The sequence below is a fragment of the Lynx rufus genome, unplaced genomic scaffold, assembly GCF_022079265.1.
Source record: "Lynx rufus isolate CCGP_SWC_20201006 ecotype Redwood Valley unplaced genomic scaffold, mLynRuf1.p SCAF_11, whole genome shotgun sequence".
Lineage (NCBI taxonomy): Eukaryota > Metazoa > Chordata > Mammalia > Carnivora > Felidae > Lynx > Lynx rufus.
This window is the reverse complement of record NW_025814825.1, coordinates 15787579-15814810: the sequence shown is the minus strand read 5'-3', so window position 1 is coordinate 15814810 and position 27232 is coordinate 15787579. Positions and strand designations below refer to the sequence as shown.

Here is a 27232-nt window from a genome sequence, read left to right as displayed (position 1 = left end):
CTTCAATGGCACATGACAAAGTCTTGGGATATTATAACAGACTGGGTCTCCTCACTTTTCTTTGCAAATTTTTTTTTAACATTTATTTATTTTTGAGAGATAGATCATGAGCGGGAAATGGGCAGAGAGAGGAAGACACAGAATTTGAAGTAGGCTCCAGGCTCTAAGCTGTCAGCACAGAGCCCAATGCAAGGCTGGAGCCCATGAACTGTGAGATCATGACCTGAGCCAAAGGTGGACGCTTAACCGACTGAGCCACCCAGGCACCCCTTTCCTTGCAAATTCTTAAACAGGAAAGTGAATTAAAGGAGTTGAGGTATTGTTTGTTTGTTTGTTTGTTTGTTTGTTTTTTAACGGTGAAAAACAATAAGAACTGGTGCATCTATATATAGTTTAATTTGTATTTATATCCAGGGAAACACAAATTGGTTTGAAGTAGAGAGAGAAGACAGAGGAATTCATGACCCATAGTATGATACTATGCTGTAACCTGCAGGCCTCCAAATAATATATCAATACCAGGTCTAAATTGTTAAATTTTAAAAAGACATTGCAGTTTAAAAAGAATGCAAGATCCCAATGCCATTTTCAGTTAGGAACATGTTCTCACATTATGAATTTAATAAGTGGCCTGCGTACTTGAAATGACTCTGAAACAGAGAACCACAACCCAAAATAGCCTGAACACTTTTGTTATCTCAACCAATGGGCAGCTAGCCATTCGTTCCTTCCTCTTATACATATTCTACTTGTTTCAGACAAAGCCCACTATAAATTCACTGCAACTGTTCAAATTTGGCTACATCAGATGCTTCAAAGCTGGGGATGAAAAATATACATTGCACAAAATTTTTATTACAATATTTTTCACGTAAGAAAGAAATGCTATGTACATGTTCACTTAGTTAAAAGAAAATTATATTGCACACCTATGGTCACAGCTTGACACTAGAAATAAAGTAATGAACACAACAGACATGGTCCCTGCCATTGGAGAACCTATAATCTAGTGGAGAAAACAAACATTGACTAAGTGTGATGAATGTCACAGGAGAGTATACACATGCCATGCTGAACTGGAGGAGAAGACCAGGAATAAAAATGACCTTCTCAGTTTTGATACATATGAAGCATAAGCATTTTATATGTGTATAAGTGGCTAATAATTAAATAAGTATATAAAATGATGAAACCACTTTTTTAACAAATATACAAGAAATATTAAAATCCAAATAAGTCCCATCCCCATTAAAGTAGTTGCCTTAATGCTGCCCTTATTCCTGGTCTGTAACAGAAGCCAACTTAAGACACTGTGGTTAATACCATAGGACTTTTACTCTAACCTTTATTCTGTCCACTTAGAGTTATACTAGTGCTATTTATACAAAAGCTTTAGAAAAACCCAACTTTCAGGGCATCTGGGTGGCTCAATCAGTTAAGCGGCAGACTCTTGATTTTGCCTCAGGTCATGATCTCGTCGTTTGTGAGATGGAGCCTGCAAGGGTCTCTGCGCTGACAGTGGAGCCTGCTTGGGATTCTCTCTCTCTCTCTCTCTCTCTCTCTCTCTCTCTCTCTCTCTCTCTCTCTCTTTTTCTCTCTGCCCCTCCCCTGCTCATGTTCTCTCTTTCCCTCAAAATAAACAAATAAACTTAAAAAAAAAAAGGCCCAACTTTCTACTACGTAGATACACAAATATTTAAATTGGGGCCCTATTAAAATTAAAACCATAGTTGTAGAAACATTATAATCTTCAAAACTCTCCAGTTCTCTCAATCACATGAGTAAATGTTAAGTATTATTGGAACAAAGTTCACGACCTGTCCCATCCATTTATCTCTTTTGATCCATAGTTTTTCATTTTTCTTTTCTTTTTTTTTTTTCCAGAAAGAGAGAGAGAAAGTATGAGCAATAGAGGGAAAGAGAATCTTAAGCAGGCTCCATGCCCAGTGCAGACTCATGAACTGTGACATCATGATCTGAGCCAAAATCAAGAGTCAGTCGCTTAACTGACTAGGTCACCCAGACACCCCTTCATTTTTCAAATGAAAGTTCATGATTCCCCAAAGAGTCCACAAACTACTTCAAATACTATTTAAATACAGAAATCCTACAAAACTACTTTAAATACTATTAGTTGTAATAGGCTTTCAATCTGAGCAGGCATATATACTATAAAAAGCCTTTATCTGTTTTGCAGGCATAAATACTTCTGTGCTGATCTATATCTACTCTTTTTTTTTTTTTTTAAAGAAATGCTGCAAAATCAAATGTTACTGTGAAACAGAACCATACCTTCACGTCATTCTTTTCACATAGGCCCGTCATGCAGGCCATGCCAAAAAAAGGTTTTAAACAGATAACCTTGCCAGGCCCAGGACAAACGGAAACTCTATGACTAACAGCATTCTCGTTGTTTCAGACTCTAGGTGGAAAACTTCCACTGATATTTAACAACTTTGCTCTAAGTGGACACAGAATAGTGGAGTAGAGAAAGCAAAGGATACAGAGGAAGAAAAACAGAGTTTGGGTTCAAGCTATACCACTAACTAGCTGTGCCACTGTGGGCAGGTTACTTAATTTCTCTGATCTATATAGTATCCTCATCTATAAAACCAGGACCATCGCAATACCTACCTTAATGGATTACTATGATACCGCATATGAAAGTATTTTATTGGGGCACCTGAGTGGCTCAGTCGGTTAAGCGTCCAACTTCAGCTCAGGTCATGATCTTGCAGTTTGTAAGTTTGAGCCCCACATCAGGCTCTCTGTTGTCAGCACAGAGCCCACTTCAGAGCCTCTGTCTCCCCCTCTCTCTGCCACTCCCCCACTCACTCTCTCTCAAAAATAAACATTAAAAAAAAAAAGAAAGTATTTTATTAACTATGAAGGATTACACAAATGTTATTATTCCCTTTATTTTTTCCTTAATATAGGAATTATATGCTCATTTTAAAAATTGGAAAATACAGGAAAATATGAAGAAGAAAAAAATCACCCACAGGCCTATCACCATTGTTGTTGTTGTTTTTTAAGATTTTGTTTTTTTCAAGTAATCTCTACACCTAATGTGGGGCTCAAACTCACAACCTTGAGATCAAGAGTTGCATGTTCTTCCAACTGAGCCAGCTAGGCACCCCCATTATTTATCTTAACTGAAATAAATCTAACATCAACCAAAAAAAAATTAGAGCAAAAATAATTTCCGATGTTAATGATAATTTACAAATGACAAAATTAATTGCTGATCTTTTTTTAAGAGCAGAACGGCCTTTCCCATGTATCAGTTTAAAGTAAAGACAATCCTGCTATTTGTACCATAGCTGGTCTCAACAGGGTATAATATATGGGTGAGGCTCATAAAAGTCAAGGCCACAAAAACTCCCAAAATAAATATTTCATGAGCCCAAGGAGGAGTTACAACACATGCCCTCAGATGCAATGGAGAAGGCAAAGTGTCTGAAGTCCCATTAATAAAACTACCATGACCATATGATCACAAAGACTGACAGATTTCTATGGGCCACTTCAGTGGGAAAAAAAGAAAAATTTATATGCCATGCTACAAAACAGGCAGTCTAAGACTTCTGACTTTTTCACACTGCTCATTGAATCCCACCCTTGGAAATTCTTACCCCTCCTCTGTTTTTCGTTTCCCACCCTTCTTTGTCTCAGCACCTCTTCCTTGTTTTGTTTTTTTATTACATTAGAATCACTCTCTATGTTTAAAATGGCCTTATTCTATACAATGGAATATTATTCAGCAGCAAAAAGGAATGAAGTTCTGATACATACTATGCTACACTGTGGATGAACCTTGAAAACATTATGCAAAGTCAAAGAAGTCAGAGACAAAAGACCATATATTTTATGATTCCGTTAACATAAAATGTCCAAATAAGCAAATCCACAGAGACAGAAAGTAGACTGGTAGTTGTCTAGGCCTGAGAAAGTGGGGGATCAAGAGAATGAGTGACTGCTGATGGGTACGAGGTTTCTTTTTGACGGGATAGAAACTTTCTAAAATTAGATTGCAGTGATGGTTACACAACTCTGTCAATATATTAAAAAACACCTAATTGTACACTTTAAATGGGGGAATTGTATGGTATGTGAATTACATCTCAACAAAACTGTTTTTAAAACATGGTCCTCCTCAGGATCCTGAAAAAAAGGACATGCAAATAAATACTCCCATCTTACCCCTCCCTAAGTGTGGAGTAAAAATGATAACTCAGTTGCAATAAGATATGTATTAAAAGTGACCGGACTACTTCTGTTTAACAAATATACTTGAAATTACAACTCCAAATGAGTCTTACCCCTCCAAAAGTAGTCACCTTAATGATGCCCTACGTCTAAACTTGGTCCTCAGATTCTCAATAATTCTATGCCTCTGTTTGGGTCATTCTTTCCACTTAGGATGCTTTCTTACCACATGTTTAAATGTTCAAATTCCAGCTGTCTCAAATGCTACATCCTCCTTGAAGCCTTCCCGATTCTCCCACCGAAAGTAACCTCACCTTCCTCTGAACTTTCACAGTACTTCACTTCCTTAGTGTCACTTGGGACTTTCAATCTAGTATTATACTTATTCTGCCCAGAATCATACTTACTGCTTTGACATTAAAAGGGAGTCTCAATAAACACCTGTTTGATAAGTGAGTGACTATGCTTAACAATCAAGAAGTTCATCTTCATCTGGTAAACTTTCATTGTGGAAATGTCCAAAAGGCACTTGGACTCAAGAACGACACATAAAATAGTAGGGCTAAGGAATGCCCACCGCAGATAAAATTTTCTGGACTAATTTGACACATATATGTAAATAATCTGAGAGAAATTCTCAAACAGAAGCACTGGAATAAAGATATAACTTCCCAAGGTAAATGAAAGAAGCCTGAATTATATAGATTCCAGAATATTTGTTCAAAAATCAGTTTCATTATTTTATAGTAACACAACGTTTTTTCCTAGCAAAACCTGAGGACGCCAGTATCAAGTTCCACTAACTCTTCCTCTACTATATTTCTAGTTAACTCCTTCTCCATTTTCGCTGCCACACTCAAAGTCCAGGTCCTCAATTTTTTCATGACCAGCCAACTTAAAAGTTCTCCTAATTTATCTCCTCTCCTACAGTTCCTTCTTTCCTTCAGCAATACTTATTGGGCCATCCTGTGAGGCCCATTCTCCAGACACAACCTAGTTGAGAACTTGACACATGTACACAATTCATCACAACACTCAGTAGCATATATATAAGGGCCACAGCTGGCACTGAGAATTCCACGCAATGGGTAGGTCCCCTGGCCTCCAGAGAACACAACCTATACAGTCTCCCTCAAAAACTATTCTCATCCACTCCTCCCTCCCACTTTGTTCATCTTGGATAAGATGACTGGATAAGGCCTTCTGTTTAACTGCCATATGTCATACACTGACTTCGTCTCTAATTTCTCTCCAACTTACTTCCTGAGCTAGTCCAGACAATATACTTGTTGTAACCTGGAAATGACTTACCAGTACCTTTGTTCATTTTAACTATCAGCACAATCCTCCCAACTTTCTCTTTGCTAATTCAGATGTACCACCAACCTCAAGTCCCTTTCTTTGTATGTGTTGGGATGCAACTATATGTATTTTTTTTTTCAGCTCATGACTGGCCTTATTTCTTTTGTATTTGTCTCATGATACCTTTGCAGTGTTTCCTAACTAAGGGTGTATCACAACCAACTATGAAGCTTCTGAAAAATACAAAGGCCTTGAGACTACCCCATGAAAGGCTCCTCAGTTAAGTCTGAGATGGGAGCTGGACAACTTTATTCCTAAAAACCCCTCTAGTGATTCTGATGCACACCCCAACCTGAGAACCACTGATTTATTACAATGCTCCCTAGGCAGCATTCACTTCTTATTAATTCATGCAATGAAGCTCATAAATAACTTTTCTCTAAATAGCCTAACCAGATATCAACCCCTAGACTAAACTAGCTCTGTTCCAAGTGCAACATGTGGTTTTAAGATTTCATTTCCTGAAGTATTCCATGGGGGGACACTATTACTCTGTCTCTTTACATTGTTTCCTATTTGTTGAAAAATGGAGGTCTGGAATGCAGCCATGTTAGACAACACTACTTAAGAATGTACTCTGGAGTCTTAGATTAAAATTAGTTACAAAAAGAACAAGAACAATATAGAACTAGATATTCTGAATGAATACTGCATTCTTACTGAATAGATTCTTACTAAATCTATACAGAATGAAATTGAGGAATTTAGTCGGTGGGGTCCCCCCCCTTCCTAATTATCAGTCTCTTGAACTGGCTGAGAAGGACCCCTAAAGACTGAGGTAGACTTTCAGCGGCTAAAGTGCCACTAGTACATTACAGTGCTCTAATCAGACAAGTAAACCAAGCCCCACCCAGACCCACACTTGCCTCCCAAGCTGCCAACTACCCTGACATACACTATTTACACAGCTCAGTGGGGGAACAGTATGAACTTTTTCCAAAGTTGTCCCTTAGAGGCAGCAGGGGTCTGAGTGAGTCACCCACCCAGGGTGGGAAAGAAGTGTGATATTAGTCAGGGAAGTGTTAGGAGGCTGGTCACAGCACCTCTTTTCCCATTTCAGAAGTGAGCTCCGCCTCCCCTAAGAACCACCTCTGTTATGAGTCACAGCTGTGGGCTACAGAGGTCTGCAGGGCCACTCAGCCACCCAGCAAAGTTGTGGGTTGGGGAGGAGACGCCCCGTTCTCCTCTCCGGCAGGGGCCTCTCTCCGGCAGGGGCCGCAGATCCCAGATTCCACAGGCCTCTCCCAACACTCCATCTTGCTTCCTGCCCGGAGGAGGGGCGGAGGAGGAGGGCCCCCAAGTCTAGAAAGGCCCCAGAAGGAGGAAGCCGTTTGACAGCAGGTAAAGCCAGGTGGAAATCTCCACGGGAGGGAATAAAATGAAAGGCCGCAGGGTGAAGCAAAAGTGGAAAAGGGACTCGGGGTCATGAATTATTGCATAAAGAAATATAAAGAAATTACCCGGTGTTTGAGAGTGCCAGAGGTGTGAGCAGAAGTAGAAATGCCTAGGAAGGAAGGAGGAGATCGAGAGACGAGTGGCAAGTAAGACAAGTAGACAAAAGAGCCCGACTCGGGGAGCGCGAGGGGAAAGAGTGGTGGGTGAGGGAGGTCTCCGGGTGAGGGGCAAAAGTATTAGAAAGGTGAACAAGGCCGCTCAAATAAGAATCCCTCGAAGGAAAGGCAGGGGAGCGCGCCCGCACATAGGCCAGACTGGGGAGGCCTAAGAAGGAACTGAGAGCAAGACTGTCAACGCGAGGGGCGACAGCCTGCTGAGTGAAAGGGGCCATCAGACACCCTAACAACTATCCTTTACTGAGCGCCTACTGTGGGTCACAAGCTGCGCTAGGCACTTTACAAATACCACCTCGCTGAATCTTCACAACAAACCCGCAAGGCAGGCATTATTATGATTGCCCCCATTTTATGGATGAAGAAACTGAGGCCCAGAGAAGCATAGGGGCTCGCTCAAGGTCACAGAGTGGGGGGACTGGGATTAGAACCCACGGCCATCTGGCTGCAGAACCCACGCGCAAAGCCACAGGCAGCAAGCCGGCAAAGGGGAGCCATTGGAATGTCTCCTCACCCCGCTCCCCACTCCAGGCCTAGCGCGCTCACCCGGACAAGGTTGCTGACTGCCGCCTGCACAGCGGCCACCGGCGCGGTGAGGTCAGGGATGGCTTTGCCGTCCACCTCGCCTTCCTCGTGCATGATCACCAGGTGGGAGATTTGCTGCGCCACCGGCTCCAAAATGCTCTCGATCGTGCGCGTATGAAACACCGGCATCGCGGCGGCAAGCAGGAGGCGGCGAACCGCTGGCTACAGAGAATTGGGAACGGCTGGGCCGGGAACCGGCAAAGAAACCGACTGCGAGCAGCAACTACGGAGTCGGGGCTTCCCTCGGCGTAACCAGCCCCGCGGGCGCCCCGCCCTCTCATGTAGCCGCGCCCAATGGCAGCACCATTCAGACCGGGTCCGCCACTCCTATTGGTCCCACTTCAAGATGCTCCGCCCTCGCCACCGCGCCGCCAAGAACCCGCCCCGCCCCCATTCCCAAGGGAGGGGCCTGGGATTGGGGCTGAGCCGCAGGGATTGCGACCGGATTCCGGAGCCCTAACGCGGGGCGCTCCTTATAAGGGCATGGTGGGAGCGGAGCGTGCGGCTGGAATCAGCAGCCCCGCCCCCAGGAGCCACCTCCCGCCAGGGCTCTGCAGAGCTCCGCCCCTCTGCAGAATCACCTCAGCGGGGCGGGGTCTCCTCACCTCCCGCGGCTCTGGAGTCCCAAGAGATCAGGGTCTCCCCGCCCCCTCCTCAACTTTTCCCTTCGCACAATTCCCTCAAAATACTCTTTCCATTTCCTCTCAGTAATACGTGGAAATATTTTTGGTAAAACATTCATATAACAGGAATGCACATGTAACATGAGTGCCCCATTCATTCACACACACACTCCACCCACTCCCCCAGAGATTTTCACTGTTAATAGTTTAATGTGTAGCCTTCTAGACTTCTGGGTATTCATTTTCTTGTACATGTATATTTTCTAAGTAAGTGGGATTAAACATTTTCCTGGAATTTGATATTTTTCCCCCTAATTAAAATCCCCTGGTTATCTTTCATCATTGATAAATATAGGTCTAACTTCATTCTTTTTTAATGGCTGCATGGTATTCCATTGCATTAAATCAAACAATTTATATAACCAATTTCCTACTAGTGGACATTTAGATTAAATTCTGTTTGTCAGTATCAAAAAACAATTCTGCATGACCAGCATTGTGTTGTGCACGTGTGTAAATATCTAGGACAGAAACCTAGAAAGGAAGTAAAAATGAAAAAGTTTTATCAAAAGTTTTACATTTTGATACAACCAAATTACCTATTCCTCTCACAGCACACTTTATATTAAAGACATCTTGTGAATATATCTCTGATTCTCTTTCACCCAAACTTTCCCATTCCAAGGTAACACTTTCACTAATACCACCAAGCTGACATTCCTCAAGTCAAATGAAATTATTTCTCAAGGTCCCACATTTTCCAAGAGGCTAAACTATGTGTGTTTTCCTGTGCAATTTTTGAAGCTATTTTTGTCTGGTAATATATATCCCCTATTTCTACTCTGCATGTTGCCAAATCCTGCATTTTTTTCTTCTCATAATATCGTCACTGTTTGGCTACTACTTCCATATCCTTATAGGTCACAGAATTCTATATCTATTTTAAGCTAACATTTATTTATACTTTATAAGTTCTAGGCACTGTATAAACCCTTATTCAAACTGAGGTATATGCAGTTCATACTACTTTATTCTCCCCCATTTTACAGATAAGGAAACTGAAGCTCTGTCGTTCATCTGAAGTTTCACCTAGGACCGGCTAAAGGTAAGGAAACCAAGCCAGGCATCTTCCCTTCCAATAGGCCTTCCTCCACAACCCTCAGCAGATGGGTGACCTCAAAAGACATCTTTACCTCAACACTGAGACTCACTAAGTAACTGGATCAAGGGAGGGAAAGAGACCCATGGTCACCTAACAGCTCTCAAACATGCTGTGGCCCTGATAGCTTGAGTTGGGAATGGCCACCATAATCCCTCACCCCTAGATGCTATGGGGGGCCCACATGGAATCCTGCCTAAGGCAGAACAGAAACCAGCTGTGGTCACTGGACAGGAGTGGGGAAGAAAAGGTCAGTGGGGGCAGGGGACCAAGAGGCTGGGGGAGCAGGCTGCCTAAAACCCATCCACAGGAGGTGGTGAGAGACAGGACCGTGCAAAAGTGGAGATTCCAAACCCCCAATGTGTGCTCCATTGTCTCATTGGACTTCTAAAATACAAACTCAAAGATAAAGTTGGGTTTTTTTTTTATTTTTTATTTTTTTTGAGAAAGAGAGAGAAAGAAAGAGAGAACGAGTGGGGGAGGGGCAGAAAAAGAAGAGGAAAGAGGATCAGAAGCGGGCTCTGCGCTGACAACCAATATGGGGCTTGAACTCATGAACCATGAGATCATGACCTGAGCCGAAGTCAGACTCTTAACTGACTGAGCCACCCAGAGGCCCCTCAAAGATAAAACTATAAAAATTAAGACAATAACCCACGAGCATTACACCTCAAATGTGAAGCTCTTATGAGTGCAGGGCCCTGTGCAACCACCCCGGCCCATGAACCTGACCCTAGTTACACAGCTAGTAACCATGTTAGTCTGACCATGACTAACTCTTAATTACTAAACAGCTCGCAGGAACTCCCTTGCCTGATGGATCCTCTCTACAAAACTAATAACATTTTTGTCTAGTCTACCACAGCTACCAAAGCTGTTTTCTCTGCTTATTATCTCACATAGTAATAGTAATATATGGGCAATGGAATTACATATGATCTTTTTTCTGTAATCCTTACTCTGCCCCCACTTTAATAATTATATACTTAAGTGTAGTTTAACACTTTCTTCTGGCCCATGTATTTCCTGCAAATCAGCAGCAAGACTCAGAGACTTAATCATGCAATAGACTTCTAACTATATCATCCCTGCCTCCAATTTTATACTCCAGGCTACTCCAGACTAACCATATTTAACCTCCCTAAAATACCACATGGGATGTCCAAGCCACATGCTCCCCTCCATCCACATCCGTGTCCACGTCTGTCCACCTCCTCCCCCACACTCATGCACACCATCTAAAATCTTCCATGGCAACTTTTAACCTATGTTAACGTCAACGTCCTCCACAGTCTGTGTTCAGACCAACCTCCTTGCCTTCTCCTTCCTCATCCAGACCCACAGAAAGGTGGGTTAAATAGTGCAAAGAGCACAAAGCTGGAGTCATCTAGAGTTCAAGCCATAATCCCAGCTTCACAATTCGATTGGGATAGAACTCTGACAAGTAGCTTTTCTTCTCTCTCCCTGAATTTCTGTCTTTGTAAAAGTAGAATGATACCACCCTTATAGAGCTGATGTAAGGATTGTTAAATGAATTTGTGTAAAGCACCTAGGAGACCCTCAGGAAAAGGGAGCTGTTACTATGATTGGAGCAGTCATAACAGTCACAAAATTGCTGGTGGAATTTTTCTTTTCAGCTTTTGCCTATATTTCTTTTCCAACTAAAACCTCTCTCTGGTTGTCTAAGTCTTATCTACTGTGGTAGGTAAAATTCTAAGATGTCTGCCTAGATTTCCTATCCCTGGTATAATCCTCAGAACGGCAAATGTAATGGATTTTATCTACATGGTGATGTTATATAGCACAGTTGACCTTAAAATAAGGAGATTATCCAGGCAAGTCTGGCCTAATCACATCAGTCCTTTTTTTCTAAGTTTATTTATTTATTTTGAGAGAGAGAGAGAACATGAGAAGGGGAGGGGCAGAGAGAGAGGGAAAGAGAGAGAATGCCAAGCAGGTTCTGCTCTGTCAGTGCAGAGCCTGATTCGGGGCTTGATCCCACGAACCATGATCATGACCTGAGCTGAAATCAAGAGTTGGACGCTTGGGGCACCTGGGTGGCTCAGTCAGTTAAGCATCTGACTTCAGCTCAGGTCATGATCTCTCGGTCCATGAGTTCGAGCCCTGCGTCGGGCTCTGTGCTGACAGCTCAGAGCCTGGAGCCTGCTTCGGATTCTGTGTCTCCCTCTTTCTCTCTGCTCCTCCCCCATTCATGTTCTGTCTCTGTCTCGAAAATAAATAAACATTTAAAAAAAAAAAGAGTTGGACGCTTAACCAACTGATCCTCCCAGGTGCCCATATTAGCCCCATTAAAGCAAAGAGTTTTCTTCAGCTGGTCATGAGGAAGTTAAAGATTAGAACCACAGGAAGGATTTAACAAGCTGTGGATAGATTAAAGATGCAAGAGGTCACATGTCAAGGAATGCAGGCTGCCTCTAGGAACTGCAAGTAGACCCTGGCTGACAACAGGGAAATGTAGACCTCATTCCCACAGCTACAAGGAACTAAATTCTGACAGGTAGAATGATCTTGGGGGAGTGCCTGGGTGGCTCAGCTGGTTGAACATCCAAGTGTTGACTTCAGCTCAGGTCGTGATCCCAGGCTCATGGGATTGAGCCCCTCCTCCACACCCAGTGTGGAGCCTGTTTAAGATTAAGATTCTCTCTTTCTCTCTCTCTCTCTCTCTCTCTCTCTCTGCCCCTGCCCTGTTCACATGCTCATGCTCTTTCTCCCTCTGGAGAAGGAGGAGGAGGAGGAGGAGGAGGAGGAGGAGGAGGAGGAGGAGGAGGAGGAGGAGAAGAATGATCTCGGAAACAGATTTTCCCACAGAGCCCCCAGATGAGAACTCAGTCCATTGGATACCTTGATTTCAGAATGTGATAATGAACACTGAACCCAGCCACACCATGAAGGACAAACATCTGACATTTACAATTGTGAGATGAACATGAGTGTTGTGAGGTAACTTGTTACATAGCAATAGAATACTAATGCACCTACCTTCAAGGTCTACTTCTTTTTTTTTTTTTTTTAATGTTTATTTTTGAGAGAGAGAGAGACACAGAATCTGAAGCAGGCTCCAGGCTCTGAACTGTCGGCACAGAGCCCAACACAGGGCTCGAACCCATGAACTGTGAGATCATGACCTGAGCCGAAGTAGGACACTCAACTGACTGAGCCACCCAGGCGCCCCCAAGGTCTACTAGTCCTTTCTATATGACTTCCCACCACAAAACCCTGGCATGAACTATTTATACAAACCCTTTTTCCTTCTTAAAACTTATCACAATTGCCCTTTTATTACATGACCACTTTACATTTCTCTCCTATTACAGAGACTGCTAAATGTCCCCCATACTTGTTCTGCTCTTTCTCCACAGTAATAGAACCCCAGATTTATAGCTGGGCACTTAGCCACATTGTTCCAATTTGACACATGGCAAGTTACAAAGCTTTGGTTTTCTCATCTCTAAAATAGGGATAGTAATCTTTTGGACCTTTTTTAATGGAAAGGGCTTAGCACAAAGTCAGCACGAGGAAAATATTAACAAAGGTAATTCACAGCCTACACTAGACTAAGAAACTAAGTCACAAATAATGTGGTGAAGACCATGTTGTCATGTACCAAGCAGGAAGAGATCACGATAAGGACCTAAGGATAAAAAAGAATTTATGGGACAGTGAAATCAATGTAGCTGCAAAGGAAGAATGTTTGGTTAGGAAGGCACCTAGAGGTGGCAGCATGTTCTGGGACATGATTAAATTATAGTAGCTACCCTTATGCACAGGAGAGTACATTCTAAAACCCTCAGTGGTTACCTGAAACTGCAGATGGTATCAAACCCTATATACACTGTTTTTTTCCTATGATAAGGTTTGATTTATAAATTAAGCACAGTACGAGATTAACAATAACTAATAATAAAAGAGGACAATTACAACAATATACTATAATAAAAGCTTGCGACTATGGTCTTTCTCTCAAAATATCTTGCCGTGCGATATTCACCTTTCTTCTTGTGATGCTCTAAGATGATAAAATGCCTGCATGATGGGACAAATGAGGTGAAGGGCATAGGCGCTGTGATGAAGTGTAGGCTGCTATTGCCCTTCTGATGTCTGTCAGAAGGAAGAGCAGCTGCTTCGGGGCCATGGTGGACTGTAGATCACTGAAAGCCCCCAAGTTGAAGCTTTGGATGAGGGGGACTAGTGTCATCAGACTAAAGTGAATGTTCACATGGCTCAAAGATAAGAATGAAAAGATAAATTTCCACAAGATTCTAACCTGCAGAGGTTAAGGACTGTGTGACATTTGCTCGTGGTTGCAGCTGGCTCAACATCGCTCTGCCATATAATTAGTCTGAAGGCCACTAATGACAGGGTACATTGTAAGATATGTAAAAATTTAGCATTTCTCGGTAAAAAATAATTGAAGAAGAGTTTTATTTTTAATGTTTATTTATTTATCTTGAAAGAGAGGGTGGGGGAGAGGCAGAGACAGGGTGACAGAGAATCATAAGCAGGCTTCACACTGTCAGTGCAGAGCTGGACACGAGGCTTGAACTCACGAATTGTGAGATCATGACCTGAGCCGAAATCAAGACTCGGACGCTTAACTGACTGAGCCATCCTGGTGCCCCAGAGGAAGAGTTTTTGATGATGGCAATTATTTCACACATTGCCCCATGGCATGGGAAGCTTTAAATTCTTCTAAGTCCGCAGCAGTTCTCCAGGTTACGTGAAAAACAGGAAGTACAGCTCTCTTTTATTACACAGACTGGGAAATTGAGACATAGTAGCAACTGTCAGTATGAATACAATATGTGGAAATTTTAATTAGGGAGAGAGCTGGGTATAAAATCTAAGTCTTCTGTATTTAGTTGTTTAGTTTAGTTTCTATGCTCTCCTAATTAGTTTTCAGACTGCTCTATGTCAGTTATGGGCATGAGGATTGGCTTATACCTTCTCAATACTCTCTAGTATACTTCACGCCCACTTTGGTAAATCTACAATTTACACGCACACTATGCATCCCCCAACTCACACAGATGTACCTTCTCTGTTTATACCATCTCACCAACCTCTTCCCCACACTGTCCCCACATCAGAACCACACAGTGGCTCAATCAGTAGTTCTTCCTTTCTTCCCCAAATGCTACATGTACACCACACTCCACCCCCACCCAAAACCACAACCACTTCCCCCATCACTTTGAAAACAGCAGGGCTCTTCTCTTTTCTTCTTTGTTACCCTTAACTTTATTGAGGTATAATTAACAAAACACACACACACACACACACACACACACACACACACACACAGACATATATGCTATACAATGTAGTGTTTTGATATATATTCATACTGTGAAATGATTACTACAATCAAGCTATTTCACACATTCACATAGTTACCATTTTTTCTTGTGAGAATACTTAAAATCTACCCTTTAGAAATATACAATACATTATTATTAACTATAGTTATCACGTTGTATGTTAGGTCTCTAAAACTTATTCATTTTATAACTGGAAGTTTGTACCCTTGACAAACATCTCCCCATTTCTCCCACTACCCCCCACCCCCTGGTAATCACCCTTCTTTCTTTTCTTTTTCTTTTTTTTTTACTTTTTTAAAAAATTTGAGTACAAATATCTCTTCAAGATGTAGATTTCATGTCTTTTGGATTTATAACCAGAAGTGGGATTGCATTATCCAAAGAAGATATCTAAGCGGACAACAGGTATATGGAAAGGCACTCAACATCACTAATCATCAGGGAAATGCAAATCAAAACCACGTTGAAATATCACTTCACATCTGTTAGGATGGTTATTATCAAAAAGTCAAAAAATAGTAAGTGTTGGCAAGGATGTGGAGAAAAGTGAATCTTTATTCCCTGTTGGAAAAGTAAAATGGTACAGGCATTATGGAAAACAGGAGGGAGGCTCTTCAAAAAATAAAAAATAGAACTATCTTATCCTGATCTTTTCCTTTATTCACCAATTTTTTTAAAATGCAGTATGGATTTAAATCATTTTCAGCTTCAGATTTTTCCAGTGTTCTCACTTTTTTATTGCACTTCAACCTTCTACTCTGTGAGAAAGCTACAAAGAAGGTTATTAAAAATTATGTAAAATTTCAGCTCCCAGAGATAGCTACTAATAACATTTTAATATATTACCTTTCAGGCTTTTCTCTGCCCATATATATTTTTATGTGTGTGTTCATTTTTTTCTCACACAAATTTTTTACTGAGATAATTTACACACCATAAAATTTACCCTTTTAAAGTATAGTGTTCAATTTTTATTCCTGCCATTTTCACCTCAACATTATTATGTCAAGAACATGTGCTCATGACATTGAATATTCTCCAAAACTTTATTTTTTATAGTTTATAGCCATTTTAAAGTATACAAGAATCATAATTTATTTAAACATCTTCTTATTGGACATTTAAGTTGTCTCCAACTTTTCATTATTGTAAATAATGCTTTGAAAAATAGTCTTGTATTTTTATTTTTATAGACATAGAATTATTGTTTTAACACATTTTTACTTATGAGAGGGGCAAATGCTACTGTTTGCCTACCCAATAGACATTCTCTCCTTCATCCTTAGTTTGTAGAATCTCATAGTTTGGAGAGGTGTATTAGTTATCTATTGTTGTCTATAAACTACTCCAAAACAGGAGCACCTGGGTGGCTCAGTCAGTTAAGAGTTGGGCTTTGGCTCAAGTCATGATCTCATGGCTCATGAGTTCGAGCCCTATGTTGGGCTCTGTGCTGACAGCTCAGAGCCTGAAGCCTGTTTCAGATTCGGTGTCTCCCTCTCTCTCTGCCCCTCCCCCAGTCATGCTCTGTCTTTCTCTCCTTCAAAAAGAGATAAACATTATAAATTACTCCAAAATAATTCTTTATTCTCTCTCATGTTTTCTATGGCTCAGGAATTTGGAAGTGGCTTGGCTGGGAAGTTCTAGCTTAGAGTCTCTCATAATGTTGCAGTCAGCTGAGGTCATCTCCAAAGCTCCTTCAGTCACATGTTTGATGCCTGGACTGGGAAGATTAGAAAAACTGGGGTCTTACATGGTAGAGCCTTTCAAAAATCCCTTTCTATTTCGAGGCACCTGGGTGGCTTAGTTGGTTAAGCATAGGATTCTTCATTTTGGCTCAGGTCATGATCTCATCATGAGATCAAACCCCGCATCAAGCTCTGTGCTGGGTGTAGAGCCTGCTTAAGATTCTCTCTCTCTGCCTCCCTAGACCCATCTCCCACTCATGCTCTATCTTCTCTCTCAAAAAAAAAAGGAAAGAAAGAAAAAGAAGAAAGAAAGAAAGAAAGAAAGAAAGAAAGAAAGAAAGAAAGAAAGAGAAAGAAAGAAAGAAAAAAAGAGGGGCACCTGGGTGGCTCAGTCGGTTGAGTGTCCAACTTCCGACTTCGACTCAGGTCATGATCTCACGGTTTGTGAGGTCGAGCCCCACGACGGGCTCTGTGCTGACAGCTTAGAGCCTGGAGCCTGCTTCGAATTCTGTGTCTCCCTCTCTCTCTGCTCCTCCCCCGCTCATGCTCTTTCTCTCTCCTTCAAAAATAAATTTAAGACAAAATTAAATTAAAAAAAGAAAGAAAGAAAAGAGAAAGAGAGAATCTCTTTCTATATCTATGTGGTCCCCCCACCATTATCTCTCAAACACGCTTACTTCAGGGTAGCCAGACTTCTTATATAGGACTCAGTACTTCAAAAAGCACATCTCTCAAGAGATCAAGAGCTAGGCAGAAGCTGTGTCACCTTTTCTAACTTAGTCATGCAAATCACAAATATCATTTCCCACCTGAATCATACATAGATAGGCCCACCCAGATTTCAGAAAGGGAACATGGACCTCATTTCTTCCTTGATGTAAAAGTATCAGTCACATTTAAGGAGACATTTGGAAAATCTAACCTGTCAGAAGAGCAAAAATGCTCAGAGAAGGTGGAACCCTACCCAAACCTAAGGGATGAACTATGCTTTGTCCAAACCAATTATGGTAATCCCACTCTTTATTGTTAGTATAAAAGACACTGCTAGCTGTCCACCTAAAATGTATTTATCCTTCCTCCTATCAGAACCCAGCTAAACATACTAAATTACCCAAGCTCTCCTGCAGCTAGGATAGCCAAGTGATAAATTCTGCCTTAATGAAACTAAGCTAAGAGATCTAGTAAAGCTTTCATTTTCCTAATGTAAGTCCTTGCCCCTTTCTGATACACAAGAATATAGCTCCAGGGATAGTTCTCGACAGGCATGGGCCAATCAATACTGTCTATCCACCTGCTCGTAGTGTTTGGTTCAGGAATAAGTATTTGACTCAATTTGGCCCAGCATGAGAAAGACTGACTCTCAGGTCTCAGGTGTAGGAGCTACCAAAGACATGCTTTCTTTTTCCTTCAAGGCATGATATGAAAGCAGGAAGCATCTGCAGTCATTTTGATTTCATTAGGAAAAAGTTTGGAGCTCTGGGGAACACCACAGGAGCTTGAATTTGAAGGCAACACCAAGAAGTGAGAGAGACATAGAGAAATCTGTCTTCAGTGAAATTTTTATTTTGGACTCAATCCTCACCTACAGCCAGACTGACCTCAGGATTTTTCATTTACTGAATATATTGGTCAGGGTTCTCTTGAGAAACAGAGCAAGTAGGAACCAAAGAGATTTATTATAATGAATTGGCTCGTGCCGTTATAGAGAAAGACAAGTCCTAAGATCTGCACGATGATTGGCAATCTGGAGACCCAGGAGAGGAATGTTTTAGTTCTAGTCTAAGTCTGAAGGCCTGAGAACCAGGAGGGTTGATGGTGTAATTCCTGTCAAAGGGTGACAGGCTCAAGGCCCAGAAAAAAAACCCTGTTTCACTTTTAGTCCAAAGGCAGGAAACAAGCTAATGTCCCAGTAGGAATTAGTGAGGAAAGAAAGAATTCTTTCTTACTTGGGGGCGGGTCACTCTTTTTGCTTCATTCAGGCCTTCAATTGATTGGATGAGGCCCACTCACATTAGAGGGCAATCTGCTTTACTGAGTCTACCAATTTAAATGTTAGTTTCATCCAAGAAACTCTCACAGAAACACTCCGAATAACATTTGACCAAATATCCAGGCACCCCATGGCCCAGGCTAGTTGACCCAAATTTAACCAGCACACTGAGCAAATTAATCCCTCTTGTGGTTTAAGACAGTTTGATTTGGGTTTTCTTTCACTTGCAACCAAAAAGGCTACATTGATATAGGGAATCTACTCTGTGCCAGACTGTGCCAAGTGCACCAAAACAGTAAGACAGACCTTCCAGTCTAGCAACATATGTGGGAAGACCACTGCTTTTTTTTTTATTTAAGTAATCTTTATGCCAAAAGTGGGGCTCAAACTCACACAACCCTGAGATCAAGAGTCACACATTCCACCGACGAACCCAGCCAAGTGCCTCCAAACTGTTGTGTTTTTTTGTAAAAATGGTATTAAAAGATAACATTCAGATGACCGCCAAGTTGGTTGACATCTTGACTACAAACTCATAAGAGGAGAGACCCTGAACCAGAACTACCCTGATAAGCTACTCCTAAGTCCTTGACCCACAGATATTTTTCTGATATAGTAACCATTTTTGTTGTTTCACAGCATTAAGATTTCAGGTATTTTTTTACACAGGAATAGATGTATAATATGCCCCTTCCACAAACATATCCACTAATCTGACCTTTATCATCATCATAAGTTAGCTTTACCTGTTCTTGAAATTTATGTAATTGAATTCATACAGGATACACTCATTTGTTCCTGGCTTCTTCCACTCACTGTTATATCTGTGAGATTCATCATATGCTTACATCTAGAAATAGTCTGTTCTTTGTTATTGTTGTATAGTATTTTATTTCATAAATATACCAAAATATATCTTTTCTACTGTTGGTGGAAATTTAATTTTTTCCCACATTTTGACTATATAAATAAAACTTCTATGAACAATCACATATGTCTTTTGGTTGGACACGTATATACTCATTTTTTCTTGAAAGTCACTTGAAAAACTGTTTTAATGTTTATTTTTGAGAGAGAAAGACAGCGCCAGCACATGCAAGTGAGGGAGGGGCAGAGAGAGAGAGAGAACAGAGGATCTGAAGCAAGCTCTGTGCTAACAGCCGAGAACCCCATGTGGGGCTCGAACCCAGGAACCATGAGATCATGACCTGAGTCAAAGTTGGATGCTTAACTGACTTAGCTACCCAGGTGCCCCGTGGAAGCCATTTTTAAAATGTAATATTTCTGGGATGCCTGGGTGGCTCAGTCAGTTAAACATCCAAGAGCCCCATATTGGACTCTGTGCTGACAGCTCAGAGCCTGGAGCCTGCTTCAGATTGTGTGTCTCCCTCTCTCTCTGCCCCTCCCCCACTCACACTCTGTGTGTGTGTCTCTCTCTCTTTCAAAAATAAATAAATGTTTTAAAAAAATTTTTAAAGTAATATTTCTTGCTTCCAACTTTCCTATACTACTGCTTACTCTGATATTTTACTTATTAGCCTCTCCTGCTGTTCTTTTGAAAATGACTGAAAACTCAACCTTAACTTTTAAACATTTCCAAACAACCTTTATTTTTTTTAAGTTTATTTATTTATTTTGAGAGAGAGAGAAAGAGCACACGTGTGCACACAAGCACAGGAGGGGCAGAAAGAGAGAATCCCAAGCAGACTCCATGCTATCAGTGCAGAGCCCAACATGGGGCCTAAATCCATGAACCTTGAGATCATGACCTGAGCTGAAACCAAGAGTCAGATGTTCAATCAACTGAGCCATCCAGATGCCCCTCCAAACAACATTTAATTTGTAAATTTTAACTACTTATAATGGCAAAGGAATAATCAGAGGACATTGTTTTCTTAGGTGTGTGGAGAATGGGTTCTTCCTATCTCCCTCATTCCCATGGGTTTTTGTAATCCATCAAAAAAGAACTTTCAGTCCTCCTAGATTCTTATGCACAGAGAACTTCTTTCAGCAATATTTTTGCAGATCCAAGAATTACGCTGTGAGTAAAACTACTACATAACAAAATTGATGAATGGCTAATTTTTGCATATGCCAGCAATTCTCAAACTTTTTGATCTCAGGATCTCCATATACTTTTTTCTTTTTTAGGACCTCTGTATATTTCTTTTTGTTGTTGTTGTTTATTTATTTTTGAGAGACAGAGAGAGATAGAGCATGAGCAGAGGAGGGGCAGAGAGAGAGGGAGACACAGAATCTGAGGCAGGCTTCAGGCTCCGAGCTGTCAGCACAGAGCCCGTCGTGGGGCTCAGACTCACCGACCACGAGATCATGACCTGAGCTGAAGTTGGATGCTTAATCGACTGAGCCACCCAGGCACCCCTAGGACCTCTGTATATTTCTAAAAGTTATTGAGGACCCCAAAGATCTTTTGTTTATGTGATTATATTTATCAGTATTTACTGCTTTAAAGAAATTGATAAAACTTTTATATATTTATTAATTAATTTTTGAAAATAATGATAAACCCATCATGCATTAACATAAATAACATATTTTAATTGTTTTTATTTTAGAGAGACAGAGAGAGAGAGCTGCAAGCAGGGTAAAGGGACAGAGGGAGTGAAAGAACCCCAGGCAGGTTCCATACTCAGCATGGAGCCCAATGTGGGGCTTGATTCCATGACCCTAGGATCATGACCTGAGCCAAAATCAAGAGTCAGTCACTCAACCAACTAAGCCACCCAGGCACCCCAGAATAATATATTTTTATGAAAAATAATGTGGACCTCCTGAAAGTATCTCAGATACTCAAAGCAGTCCCTGGACTATGCTACAAGAACCACTGGTCTGTGCTGATGCATTCTTTGCCCCTATCATATCACTTTGTATAAATCATCTTTTATTTTGACTTCTCAGCATCACATTCATCTTTATTTGGTGACAAAACCCTTATTTCCTAAAGAGAACCTATTCAAGATGGTTGAGATGAAGTTGACCACACCCCTTTCTCACCCAGTGATATGCATGTCATGCATGATTGCCTAGAGCTTCTTGGGAACTCTCATGCTGAGCTATTAGAAAATTATTTCTCTCCCTCTCTCTCTCTCTCTCTCTCTCTCCCTGTCTCTCTCTTTCTGACACTCACTCCCTGTTTTCCCTCTCTACCTCCAGTTTGCAAATCATGTTTTAGGAAAGCCTAAAAACAACTTTCTTCCCCATTAAGTGGAGACAGCCTTCTAAGAAATGAAAAGCCCCAATCCCTGATGACATCATTTGAATTATTGGAGCAAGCCAGGACTGAAAAAATCTCTCCTCCCTCTTCCCAGTTGTGTTAGCCAGTTTGCTAAAGTTAGGTCTTTGTCCCTGACAAGTGAAGGAACACTGCTTAATACACATTGATAACATTTATGCATTAGTCACAGCCTTCAACATTTAAATGTAACATGAGAATTTCAGACATTGTGGTAGGACAACAGGCAAAATATTTAGGTGGTATGGAGTCTTCCAGATATTTATTTCTAAAATGTGGGTACACCTCAGAATCAACTAAGGGAGCTTTTTCAAAATACAAACTTCTAGACCCTGCCCAAAATACTCTGACTCAGTTGATGGAGCCAAAGAATATGTATTATTAGTAAGGTCCCTTGGTGATTCTGACACAATCAGTACAAGATCTGGCATTTGATAAACACTAATCTAGAAAACTATCGATTCCATCTGTAAGAACAATATGCAGTATGGATTTCTATGCTTCTATAAAGAAAACTTCTTTGGCTAGTACAGGAATGCCATGATTTTCAGAAATTCACTTAAGAGAAATCCTGGAATTTATAAATTAGGTAAAATATTCACACAAAGCATGGCACCCATGCACTTCCCATCCCCTTTCAGCTAAGACCGTTTAAGAGTTCTCTGCTATCTTCTTCAAATTTCTATCTTGTCCACATCTTTGCCAACTAAGCTGTTAACTGTATGTATTAACATACACACATAATATACAACACTGTACAGTATTTGGCAATTCAGCATTTTGCCAATCAATAACAGACATCATTCAAATGTGCAAAAAGCCACTAATAAGGACAGCAGCTTGAACACCATTAGGCTGGGCACCAAAGCAAAATCTAGGAAACTCAGGCAGAAGTTTCTAATTATTTGATCATTATCAAACTTTAGCTGATCTAAAGTGGTAGGGAAGACTTTGAGAGAAAATCTTCAAGTCCCCACCCTCAGAAATGTTTGGAAATGGTATTTGCAAATAAGGATTTTGTATATGATAATTATGAAAGTTTTGTGTTGTGTTCCTTCAATAAAATGTATTGCTTTTTTCACACAGAGAGGTATTATCTTACTAAACTTATTTCTAGGTATTCATAGTTTGTTGATAACTGGAACAGCTTTTGAAATTACCCTTTCTAGGAAATTATTTATAATTTAAAGAAAGGCTATTTTTAAATTTACCATAAGATAAATTCTCTTATTGGCTGTGAATAAGATGTATTTTTGATAGTCTCTTGGGTTTTCTTGTTATGTAATCATATCATCTGAAAAATCAAATTCATGTTGCCACTTTATTTGCAATATTTATTCCTGTATATCTTATTTTCTTATCTTTTTAAAAATTTTATGTTTTTTTAAATTTACATCCGAATTAGTTAGCATATAGTGCAACAATGATTTCAGGAGTATATTCCTTAACGTCCCTTACCCATTTAGCCCATCCCCCCTTCCACACCCCCTTCAGTAACCCTCTGTTTGTTCTCCATATTTGCGAGTCTCTTATGTTTTGTCCCCGTCCTTGTTTTTATATGATTTTTGCTTCCCTTCCCTTATGTTCATCTGTTTTGTCTCTTAAATTCCTCATATGAGTGAAGTCATATGCTATTTGTCTATCTCTGACTGGCTAATTTCACTTAGCATAATACCCTCTAGTTCTATCCACATAGGTGCAAATGGCAACATTTCATTCTTTTTTATTGCTGAGTAATACTTCATTGTATATATACACACCACATCTTCTTTATCCATTCATCCGTCGATGGACATTTGGGCTCTTTCCATACTTTGGCTATTGTGGATAGTGCTGCCATAAACATGGGGGTGCAAGTGTCCCTTCGAAACAGCACACCTGTATCCCTTGGATAAATACCTAGTAGTGCAATTGCTGGGTCATAAGGTAGTTCTATTTTTAGTTTTTTGAGGAACCTCCATACTGTTTTCCAGAGCAGCTGCACCAGCTTGCATTTCCATCTTATTTTCTTATCTTATTGCATTAGCTACAACCTTCAATATATCAATTTAGTGATGTTGATAGTCATCTCTTTTTTTTTTTTTTTTTTTAACGTTTATTTTTATTTTTGGGACAGAGAGAGACAGAGCATGAACGGGGGAGGGGCAGAGAGAGAGGGAGACACAGAATCGGAAGATAGTCATCTCTTTTTTAATGATAATTACCTTAGTATGTCACCACTTAATATCATTTTACTCTTTGTTTGATATACAGTAAAGATTATATTTTAGTCAGAATATAAATTAGTCACCTAAATGATTTCAACGAGGCATGTATCCATTAAGAATGCTTTTAGCTACAAATAATAGAACCCTAAGACTGGCATAAACAAATAAGAAGTTAACTTCCAAGTTTGACCAAGACCGAGTAACAGGGACCAGATTTACCCTCTTACCTAAAAACTAAAGAAAAACCACACAGAACATTTGAAACAATCATTTTCAAACATTAGCCAATAGGCAGTGCATAGTAGTAACACCTGAAAGAAGAGAAACAAGCAGTGGGAGCTTTACAATTGCTCTGGCTCATTGCCAGGGAGGAGGAACCCAGAGTCCATAGTGTCCCAGAGCTGGAAAAGTTTTGCTAGGAGTACAGGCAGGTCAATGTGAATCAAAACTTGAACAGTGATACCTGGGTGGCTCAGTCGGTTAAGTGGCTGACTCCTCATTTCATCTCAGGCCATGATCTCATGGTCGTGAATTCAAGCCCTGTGCCCAGCTCTATGCTGACAGTGTGAATCCTGCTTGCAATTCTCTCTTTCTAATCTCTCTACCCACCCCCCCACTTGTGCTCTCTCCCTCTCTCAAAATAAATAAACTTTAAAAATATTTTTAAAAGACTTGAACAAAAAAGCCATGTTTTGCATAGATAGTAGAGTACCTGACACAATCCAGGGATAAGATGTGCAGCCCAGCCTCATAAGACACAGAACAAAAGGGATCCAGGAGTAGTCAAGCACAATAGCAGGTATCTTCTCTGTGCCTTCTTCTGGAGCCCCTTGTTCCCCTGGGCACCTGCTTCATTCTCCACCCTCTGTAGTCTGAATTACTTTACTTTTTCATCCACAGTCTGGAAAATAACTGTCCAAACTCTCTTTGTTCTCTCTCCATTTGTCTCACAAGCATTTTTCCTAATAAATTTGTTGCACATTTAATAGCATCTTGATTTGCTTTTCAATGGGCCTGAACTAACAGATCAGTATCAATACATTCTGGTTTATCCAGTCTTAAAAATTATAATGTGAAGGGCAATAAAAGCCCAGAGCTATCATTGTGTACAGTCATTCCTCCAACGTGAGGTGAAGTTCATGTCTGTGGTCTCTCCTGCAGTCCTCAGCGTTCCTTCCTAAAAAACAAACAAACAAACAAAAAATTTTACACTACTACCCAAGAATGAGTAACAATTATAGGCATAGGGCAGCCTAGATTCATGGAAGAAAGAACAGTTTCCCCTTCAAGGACACTAAAGATACACCCAATGTACATGATCAAACACGTAACTTCCTGATTGAAAACCACTACATTTTATTAAATATTCTCCTAAGAACAAAGGGTGGATACTGTGTACTTGTTTGCATAATTTTAAAACAGTCACGGCTTTTCCAGAACAGAGGGGGGGCCAACTTTCAATATGTATCCAAATCTTCACTTGTTAGCAAGAAGGAACTGCTTCTAATTTTTAAGTAACAGTTTTTATTGGGCTTAAAAAAAAAAGCTCAAGATCCAGTTTCTACCAAGGCAAGCCACTGCATATATTTTATCTCATTTATCCTAAACAGAATAATGTCTTTCATTTATCTCCATTTTAAGAAGAGGAAACTGCATTTCAGAGAAATTAAGAAATTTACCAACGGTTGCTTCACTGACTCTTATAGACAGAAATTAAACCAAGTTCCTTCTGGTTCACAATCTAGTATCTTTTGTTGCTTTTTGAGATGCCACTGAAAATCTAGTTTGCCAAAATCTTTGCTAATGATAATATATGGATCTTTAAGCAAACCTGCTTGTCCTTTGTGTTATTTAAGAACGTGAATGGTCTGTGTACTGCTTGGTCAAAAGTTAAATATACATAAATGTCTGCTATATGTTGCTCAAGTTTCTGACACATAGAAAAAAAAAGGACTTTTCTTTTCTCTTCCTCTTTCCCTTCATTAGGGCTGAGCTTTCCACTGGTACCCAGTAAAGGATGGAAGTTGGCATGTCCAGGGTTAAATAAATAAATACAGATTTCTCACTATCAGAGAAAGGAGTTACAACTATGGAAATTAGGAAGTCCAGAATATATCCTGGAGTGCTGCAAAGGAACTGGAGATATCAGTCTTATGGCCTGATTAGATAGACAAATATAAGAGTGTGTGTGTGTGTGTGTGTGTGTGTGTGTGTGTGTGTGTGTGTGTTCTAGCTCTGTTCACTAAGAGGGTCTAGAAGCAATGGCATTCTGATAACAATGAACTGATTTAGATCTTTTTTTTTCTAGATAACATTATCTGCTAAAAGGAACCAGGTCTCCTTGCCACAATATGACTCTAGGACTAGAGCAAGGAAAATATAAGATGTATGTATTTGGAACATTTTATGACACCAGAAGGTTAAAAAAAATGCTTGAAAAATTATGGGGGCATGTGTATAATACACAGTAACCAGCTTGAGGTGGCTTCCACTGGTAAGTCTGGGACAAATTGAGTATCAGAATAAATAACAATAATAACAGATTGTAACCCTGTGAGTAAAAGACAAATCCTAAGTTCATACTGACATTAATTAATTAATTAATTAATTGGAGAGAAAGGAAAGCTCTATCCTACCTAATCTAGAATGAATGACAAGATTAGAAAATTCCCATTTCATAATAATCAGAATAATAATTTATTCAGGCTAGAATCATTAACTGATGGTAAACTGGTGAAAATTTGCTAAGAAACAAGATAGTCAAATGATCTCAAAGAGTCTTGCTACAAAATAATAATTTATTATGTTACAATAGAGAACTTGGCAGACACAATCTTAACTAAGTAATAAAAGTTGACGTCATCATTAATGGAACAAATTGACATCAAGTGCCTCCTCATATGATTCCTGGAGACTAGCACAGCATCACTTCTGTAAGATTCCTGCCAAAATGCATAAATTATAAAGAAACATCAGACAACTCCCCATAATTGAGAAACATTCTCAAAACCAATTGGTTTGGGCTCTCCAAAACTATCAAGATCATGAAAGATCATTAAACTTTGAGAAACTGTTCCAGACTGAAAAAGACTAAAGAGACACAACTAAATGCAATATATGATTGTAAACCGAATCCTGAACCTAAAAGGGACATTATTGAGACCATAAGATTTGAGTAGGGTATATAGATTGGATGATATTATTGGATCAACATTAATTTCCTGATTTTGATTGTTATACTGAATCCTTGCA

At 40.2% G+C, this 27232-nt stretch overlaps 1 protein-coding gene and 2 long non-coding RNA genes across 4 annotated transcripts in view; 1 reads left to right on the top strand and 2 right to left on the bottom strand.

Annotated features, from left to right (window-relative positions):
• The window catches only part of VCL (vinculin), a 109896-nt gene extending 101949 nt beyond the window's left edge, over positions 1 to 7947 (bottom strand). For both annotated transcript variants that reach the window (XM_047072976.1, XM_047072975.1), the window contains exon 1: positions 7686 to 7947. In XM_047072976.1, the coding sequence (XP_046928932.1) occupies positions 7686 to 7853 (168 nt within the window). In that variant the 5' untranslated portion in view covers positions 7854 to 7947. The remainder of the gene's footprint in view (positions 1 to 7685) is intronic.
• Positions 1 to 27232, top strand: part of LOC124506920 (uncharacterized) — a 74954-nt gene that overhangs the window by 34638 nt on the left and 13084 nt on the right. Inside the window, exons 3-4 of the long non-coding RNA XR_006960893.1 lie at positions 9397 to 9452; positions 26289 to 26366. This is a non-coding gene — a long non-coding RNA (uncharacterized LOC124506920). The remainder of the gene's footprint in view (positions 1 to 9396; positions 9453 to 26288; positions 26367 to 27232) is intronic.
• Positions 14140 to 27232, bottom strand: part of LOC124506921 (uncharacterized) — a 28125-nt gene continuing 15032 nt past the window's right edge. The window contains exons 2-3 of the long non-coding RNA XR_006960894.1: positions 24693 to 25157; positions 14140 to 14283 (exon numbers count right to left, since the gene is read on the bottom strand). This is a non-coding gene — a long non-coding RNA (uncharacterized LOC124506921). The remainder of the gene's footprint in view (positions 14284 to 24692; positions 25158 to 27232) is intronic.